Source organism: Esox lucius, chromosome 9 (assembly GCF_011004845.1).
Source record: "Esox lucius isolate fEsoLuc1 chromosome 9, fEsoLuc1.pri, whole genome shotgun sequence".
NCBI lineage: Eukaryota > Metazoa > Chordata > Actinopteri > Esociformes > Esocidae > Esox > Esox lucius.
The window spans coordinates 1,528,225-1,537,057 of NC_047577.1; the positions used below are offsets into that span (position 1 = coordinate 1,528,225).

General features: G+C 37.7%; 1 protein-coding gene across 2 annotated transcripts; it reads left to right on the plus strand.

The window, feature by feature from the left end:
• The first annotated feature begins 600 nt into the window (after nt 1-600).
• On the plus strand, nt 601-8,392 carry LOC105009879. 2 transcript variants are annotated; one of them, XM_034293986.1, is made up of 3 exons: nt 601-639; nt 5,057-5,130; nt 6,683-8,392. In XM_034293986.1, the coding sequence occupies exons 2-3, from the start codon at nt 5,120-5,122 to the stop codon at nt 8,328-8,330; spliced, it is 1,659 nt and encodes a 552-aa protein (XP_034149877.1). In that variant the 5' UTR covers nt 601-639; nt 5,057-5,119; the 3' UTR covers nt 8,331-8,392. The 2 variants fall into 2 exon arrangements, with proteins under 2 accessions (XP_034149877.1, XP_034149879.1); XM_034293988.1 differs by lacking the exon at nt 601-639 and having other exon boundaries at nt 5,038-5,130.
• Nucleotides 8,393-8,833: the final 441 nt, after the last annotated feature.

Consider the following 8,833-nt stretch of genomic DNA (forward strand, 5'->3'; position numbering starts at 1 on the left):
ACCTTGTAGTACCATGAATCTCATATATTTAAGAGAATAATTTTATTATGTGAACCCTTTATAATGTTATTGTTTTCTTAAGAAACGAATCAGCCATGAACTGATTGGAGTCATTGTTTTCATTTTAGGTAGGCTGTATAGCTATTAGCAGGCCATGTACAGAAATGTTTGTACAAGAGTACACTTTAGTTCTGTTAATAAACGTTCTGTTGTCCACGATATTACAGCACAAATGTAACGGCTGAGGTCAAAGTTGCATTCCCGCTGTTTAAATAGCATACTGGTTAAAGACAGTCTGCCACATAAAAAACTGTGGATCGAAACCAGCCAGGGACAACAACATTCATCCCTTTTAAGTGCAGCCTGTTTTCTTTTCTGGTTATTTGTGTTGTCTGAACTCCAGTCCAGTCATCCAGTCTCTCCATTTAGTCAGGTGATATCACAGAAATACTTCTGCATTCTCTACACATGATCTAACTGCACAATGTTTTTCTGAAATCAGCTCCACACACTGTGAGCTGTACATGGATGTTCTGATTGGTCACTGAATGTCAGCTCCTCCTTCCATGATTGTGGTCAGCTATAAATAAGAACACCTGGGGATGGATGTCAGCTTGACATCTGGATGTTCATTGGGATGTGAGTATCTGCTTTATAATTATTCTTATTATTCTTGTTTGTTGATATTATTTGCTGTATTATAATGATTGCAGGGCTCTATGCTAACTGTTTTCCCAAGGAGTACATGTGTTCCTAAATGAAAAAATGTAGGAGCACAAAAAGAAATGTATGAGCACAGTGAAAAATGTTCAAGGAACAGGATAAAAAAAAAACTGTTTATAACATACATATTTATGCTGTGTGTGTATTAAGGGACACACATCTATGCAACAGCACATACCACCAAACTCACACATTGACCCAGACCTACTAGACACAAAGGATATCAGTCTATATGTATATTAGTGCTGTCAAACGATTAAAGTAATTCATCTAGTTTAATCTCAATATTAGAATGTGTTCAAATGTTATCCTAAAAAGTAATTTTTTTCACGAATGTAAAAAGGCTCATCTAGACTTTTTCTTCAACAACCAAATAAGTGAAAAACGGCTTGGTCTTAGTTGTATAGTTATTTTTTCAAACATCAATACATTTTCCAAAGTGGGTGGGTTTAAACGTAGTGTTCCTTACATTGTACATAACCAACAATTGGTCTACTTCCTTTCAAAATAACCTTCTATCTGAATGATATCTATCTACAGTGTGTTACGTAATCTATTAAAATATATGAATACATTCCATATTGTTTTATATTATTTCACTGCAGTTACCATAAACGTGTAATGACTGATATACACTATCTACAGTGGGAATGTCAGAATAATGTGAGAATGTACATATATCACAATATCTGTGTTTGAGCATTGAGTACAGTATTCTAGGAACTCCTGGTTTGTCCGTGGATTCAGGTATGGGTGACATGGGCATATTTGGGGTTGGATTGATAAACTGAGGATAAGACTGGTATTGAGGAATTGCCACTCTTATAAACTAGGGACACATTCAAATCTATGCTTCCTGATACCATATTGTAAGACAGAGTGATCTACCCATTGGTCAAGACAGGGTGGTTACGGCATGACCTTAGAACCTGTGTGGAGACCCTACAGAAGCATCTGTGTATTTTTGACATTCCAATAGCAGCATGTGATTGAACAGGAGTGGTTAGGCAGGTATGGAGAGGAGCTGAATTAGACTTGTCAGATAGTCCCTAAGTCAAGAACAGACACACCCATTGGTTATCGTACACTTTTGTCTTATAATGAAGTTCTACACTGATGTCATACGTTGTCTTATAATTAAGTTGTACACTGATGTCATACGTTGTCTTATAATGAGGTTGTACACTGATGTCATACGTTGTCTTATAATTAAGTTGTACACTGATGTCATACGTTGTCTGGCACTGAGGTTGTACACTGATGTCATACGTTGTCTTATAATGAAGTTGTACACTGATGTCATACGTTGTCTTATAATGAAGTTGTACACTGATGTCATACGTTGTCTTATAATGAAGTTGTACACTGATGTCATACGTTGTCTTATAATGAGGTTGTACACTGATGTCATACGTTGTCTTATAATGAGGTTGTACACTGATGTCATACGTTGTTCTCTTGAGTGGATTATATTGGTTTCATGAATAGTTTATTGATAGTTTATAGTCTAATTTGCTTTGTTAAGTTTCTGGGAGAACTCACCTACCTGAATGGTCAGAGAATTGTATTCAACAGAATGATAAGGGATAGAGAATGTTGAATTGTTAAGACTTTATCTAGCAATTCCAATAAATATGAATCTATTGATGCCACTTGGCATAGTGGGACTTCCTCTTTATCAGCCTTGCTCCTCTCTCTGGTGTCAGGCACAAGATAAGACCGCGTCTCATTATCTGTAGAAACTGCCATTCGTACTGGTCTCAACACGTAAACAGAACGACATTTTCTCATATAAGAAATGTCCGTACAACAATTGCCCCAGTACTTTTCCTCCTCACCTAACACAACAGAGCATCTAATAATTTTCCACCCTATCAGTGCACGCATACATAATTGTTACAGTAGTTCAGGACATTTCCATAACAGGTCTCAGCTGCTCAAACATGAGAAATGCTATAGAGGAGCATGTCTGAAACTCACGTCCATAGAACGGAACCAGTCCAAGTAGGAATACCTGCTGGTCCATGGCATTACCCTCTTGAAAAAGTCCCATTGATTTCAGAGAAGCTTCTTTCATAGAACCAGAGTTACGCAAGTACTGTTGATGTCCACTATTTAGCAATTGGCCCAATAGGTATTTTACTCCTATTAATTTGACTGTAGCTATTTAATAATTATGACAAAGAAATGCATGCATTTTATACTGTCAATTATTAATTGATCAATTATTAATTGATGATCTTCCCTGTTTTCATGAACTTCCCCATTACCATTCTGATGCATGTGAGTCAGTACAAATCATAGACTTAAATCTTTCATTTCAATATGGTTTACCTACTTTTACATATTTGGGTGTGTATATGAATGTAATGGGAGTACCCTAAAGGCCAAAGATTATGATTTGGCAATGTTGTTAGGGAAGCTGACAGTGTAATAAAATGCTAGTAGTCCCCAGAGAAAAAAAGCTGCCATTTCCTACAGGTTCAGCATACTGTAAAACGAATTATTCTCTACACAGGATTGTTTGTGATCTTAGCTGAGATTTCTTCATTGCGGCTTTTCTGTAGGCAATTTACTGCGGTTTCCAGTTAAATCTGCATGCCTGGGTATTGTCAACTCTTTATAAGACAGCAGCTCCAGCAGCTTGACTCAGCGAAGGAAGCAAAATAGATGTGAATGAAGCACATCCACAGCGCAAATAGCGGACAATAAAAAACTAAAACTATAATAATCTCGTAAGTCTGTGCAATCTTATGAAATGTGATCGCTTTTGATACCATTTTTTTGATACTGGATCCGTGCAAAATAGGTGACGGAAAAAACTGAGACAAATATGGCTGGTGTGGGATATGCTGCTCTCACAGAATCCAGCTCAAATTACACAAGACAGAATGCATGGGAGTAAATGAAACAGAACAGAGGCATCAAGCGTCAAAACCCTGTTTACGCCATCATAGCGCAAAAAATGTGAAACTTAACAGAAAGTACTTTTTTCTGGCGTCTGTGAGTGAAACTGTTCAAATATAAGTTGAAAAAACTATCGGTTTGGGACCCCCGTCTACCTGATTTATGTTGCTTTATTCAGCCTACCATTTGACCATTGATTTATCACACATTGCCTTATTAATTGCTGGTTGTAATGTATCCAAATAATGATAATCTATTTTAACATTAATTTATGAAACCAGCTAATCAAAGTTAATGAAATGAGAGGCCTGTTCATGGTCATCACCCTGGAGGCAAGATCCTGAGTCTGTGACAGACTGTTTCTGTGACAGACTGTTTCTTACAATCTTTCTTACAGCTTGTCTTAACTGTCCCATGTCATAGATGTTCATGTTTTATAAAGTTAACATTGGCTATGGAATACAACATGCAATCTCCTACACTAACCACTCTTGGATTGTGTTTGATAACCGCCAGACCTCTAAATTAATTTAGTTGCAAGATAACTGGACAGTTTTCACATTATAGTGTCTGGACCTCCTGGAGCTCAAGGAGTCCCAGTCGACTAGAGACAGCAGGAAACAATGATGTGTGCTAACCTTGGCACCATTAATAAAGCACAAGACAGCATGATGAACTACATCCAGAGGTTACAACACCAATACAGATGCATGTAAATGTAGGAGATTGCTTTTGTCGAAGACTGACATAAAAGTAGCTTAACAACATCAAGTGTATGTCATTTATTTGTTAAATTTGCTTTGTTTGTTATATGTTTGTAATATTGTGGACCTACCTTTGTACGACACTGAGATAATAGAACATACAATTAGAGATGTTTCATCTTGCTCCGTTGGAAGAACTGGCACGAGCTTGCAGATCCGTCTGGCATCTCTCAACCCTCCAAAAGTAGATGGATGCCCGCTATTTTGGATGGAATCACCAAGCAAACTAACAGCTACATTAAATTTCCATATACCATGGCATAACAAGTGGAAGTAAAAAGAGGTTTCTTTGCCTTTAATGTTTTCCCTCATACAATCTGGGCTATAGACGACACACACATTGCCATAAAAGCACAATCACAAAATGAGTTCAACTACATCAACAAAGCCATTGATTGGACCATATATGGTTAATTAGGGGTGTGTCAAATTGCAAATAGCCTTGGTTGAGCTCTGATATACAAGTGGTATTTATCAATGATGGTTTCCTGCTGGTGTGAATTAAACAGTTGTGTGTACAATCATTCTGAAATCCATTGAAAAGTACATATTTAGGGGAAAAAAATGTTTTTCATGTGTGTGTTTTTGTAATGTGGTGTCTTTACTTTTTTTAATGTCAAGTGTTTTTGATTGAAACTAGGTTACATTTTCTCCATTCATAGAACTGAATCCTGCCAACTCTTGTCAACAGTATCTTGGGTGGACCACACAACGAAATTACCATAATGGCGTCCAAGTGAGTATTCAAATAGTTCTCTGTTATGTCAAATGTTATTAAATATGCAAATGTTTAAATCTCCAGGCTGTTTTATCTAAAACAGATTAAGTCTCTTTCTGGACTAAAAGAGTACTTAACGGAGAATCTCCAATAAAAGTATTTACATTCTGTGAAATCTACGTTTTAGGCTTAATTAGACAAACAGTTAGGAAAGACAGAGGGGAGTCTTTACTGAATGATCAGTTCACCTGTTTCTACCCTGTGCTCTATCAGAGGCATTAGTCTGGACCGATGGAACACCCAAGGACATTGCAATATAACATATTAAGATATACAATTTACTGGTTGATAAAGCTTGTTCTATTGTATTCATCTTTATTCATACAGAAGAGTCAGACTAAGTCAGATTAAAAACTATTATGAATAACAATTACATTCAACAGAATGCTTGACCATTTATCATTGCATCAAAATGTTCTGCAAAAAATCAGAAATTCCAGTCTAATACATTTCTGTAGTTCACTCCGAGAGTGAGGGGCATGGAATTCAAAGGAGGAATCTCCTACACTAACCACTCTTGGGTTTGTGTTTGATAACCGCCAGACCTCCAAATTAATTTAGATGCAAGATAACTGGACAGTTTACACATTATAGTGTCTGGACCTCCTGGAGCTCAAGGAGTCCCAGTCGACTAGAGAGAGCAGGAAACAATGATGTGTGCTAAACTTTAATAATGCACAAGACAGCATGATGAACTACATCCAGAGGTTACAACACCAATACAGATGCATGTCTATGTAGGAGATCGCTTTTGTCAAATACTGACATAAAAGTAGCTTTAACAATATCCAGTGTATGCAGGTAAGACAGACATGATTTGTTTCTATAAAAGAAACCAACTCTAAAGTTGTCTTTTATTTAACATATTTATATAGACATGTACTGTGATCACATCAACACTTGTATGTATGACTGCTTTGAGTCATGATGTGTTATCACATATCCATATGGTCAAGAGCCGACCAATTATCTAATCTATGTGGAAGGCTAGATCCTTCCAGTTTACTCTTTAATGACTTTCTATTCATTTGCACCTGTTTCTGTGCACCTTATTCTAACTTTAGACATTCTGTATGGTGGTACTAACTATGTCTGCATAAGGAAATTGCATTCATGTTCATTTTATTTGCACAAACAAATTGAATTTCAAAGTAAAATTGGTATGTGTGATTTGTTAAATTGTGTTACCTTCATCAATCAATGTGGTGGCAATTTAGCACAGATATTATGTGTACAAATATGTAAAACAGTTATGAATGTAACATGAATGTATACAGAATTTAAAGTGGAGAATCTACATTTCAATACATACACAAATTACATGTGAAACCAAAACATTTCTATTTAAAAGATGCTTTATTGTAGAGCAGAGGTAAACGATGTGTACATCACACTTGATACAAACAAGTAACAGTTACACCAATTTATACATCGTGGATTGTATTGTATTCCTCTGATATATTCAAACTAAAAGGTAAATAACATGTGATCTTTGATTTCCCATGACTAGGGTCCCATCATCAGAAATGAAAGGCACCAAAGGCACAATTCTAAGTGAACTTCTCCCTGAAGTACGTCCTGCACGTTGTCAACTAATAACAGAGAAGGAAAGTGTGGAACAGGAAGATCACCCCCGTGCACGATACCAACTAATAACAGAGAAGGAGAGTCTGGACCAAGAAGATAAACTCAGAAGATGTACCTTTGGAAAGAAAGATCAAATGAAGGCGAACAAAACCATTCTGATAGTTGGAGAAACAGGAACAGGGAAGTCCACTCTGATTAATGCCATGGTCAATTATGTCCTGGGGGTGGAGTGGAAGGAGAACGTCTGGTTTGAGATTGTTGAACAAGAACAGGAGAATGGAGAGCAGACTGAAAGTCAAACTACAGGAGTCACTGTATATGAGGTATTTGGATATGAAGGCAGGAGAGTCCCCTACTCTCTCACCATTATCGACACTCCAGGATATGGAGACACCAAAGGAATCCAAGAAGACAACATAATCGCCGAAAAATTGCTTGAGTTGTTCAGGTCTGAAAAAGGAATTCATCAAGTTGATGCTGTGGGTTTAGTGTTGAAATCAACTACAAATCGTCTCACTGAAAGACAGAAGTACATCTTTGATGGAGTTGTATCTTTATTTGGGAAAGATATTGAAAATAACATTGTGGCTCTTCTGACACATTGTGACTGGAATCCCCCAAAGAATGCGCTAAAAGCCATTACTGCAGCAAAGGTTCCCTGTGCCAAAAATGAGAAGAATCATCCTGTACATTTTGTCTTTAATAACCGTCAATGTGAATCCTTTGATGCGGAATATCAGGAACGTTCGGATTATGACCACCTTCAGGAGCAGGCCTGGAATCAAGGATTAAAATCCATGGAAAGGTTTTTCACTTTTTTGAATACGATTGAAACAAAGAGTGTGGGTATGACTGAAGGAGTTCTGAGAGAGCGCAAACAGTTGGAAGCTGTAGTTGTCAACTTACAGGAGAGGGTTAAAGAGATTGAAGGAAAGCAAACGGAAATCAAAATCACTCAAGAAGCCCTGGAGAAATATAAGAATGAAATGGAGGAAAACAAGAATTTCTCATTTGAAGTTAAAGAAATTTACAAAGATAAAATCTCAGTAGATACATCAGAGAATTGGTTTATTCTCAATCAAGGAGCGACCATCTGTACAGTCTGTGAGGAGAACTGTCACTATCCAGGCTGCTGGTGGGTTATTAATCCCGCCTGGTGCCTTGTGATGAAGGACAACCACTGTACAGTGTGTACTAATAAATGCCACTACACCAAGCATGTCAAGGAAAATGCAAGGTATAATCTCAAGACCAGGACGGTTACCAGGACATTAGAACAGTTGAAACAAAAGTATGACATAAGTGAGAAAGGTGCTGGGGAGAAAGAGAATGTGCTCATCAAACTTCAGAAGGGACTGGAGGAGCTCACAAACAAGAAGGCCTCACTTGTGGAGGAATCCTACCAGTGTCTCATCAAACTGGAGAAAACTGCCTTGAAGGCCATCTCACTGTCCTCTGCTAAACATCTGGACTTCCTGATTGATAGGATGAACAAGACAGGAGACGTGGAGAAGATTAAGAAACTGGAGGAGCTGAAGAAGTTGGCTGAAGAGGAAGAACAGGATGGTTAATTCCAGAGAATGATGAATTACATTAAGAGACCATATTAATACAAAATACTTCTGCATTCAGTCTTTTGCATTCAGCTTTATTTATTCAGGGCTGTAGCACATTGAGATATTTATTGATTCATCGTGGTCTCATTTGCAAGAGTGCCCTGAACACAGTAATGCAAAGAATTCAACCAATATCAGGTGATAGCCTTGACAAAAAGAAGACAAAATATAATTTCAACATTACAGTTTTAAACCACACAATTCACAACACAACAGTGAGGAATGCAGGTACATTAATATGGACAACAGCAACGTTGATGTGGAGCTGTTCCCTGATCTACTTGTCCCTGATGGACCTGATCTACCTGTCCCTGATGGACCTGATCTACCTGTCCCTGATGGACCTGATTTACCTGTCCCTGATGGACCTGATCTACTTGTCCCTGATGGACCTGATCTACCTGTCCCTGATGGACCTGATCTACTTGTCCCTGATGGACCTGATCTACTTGTCCCTG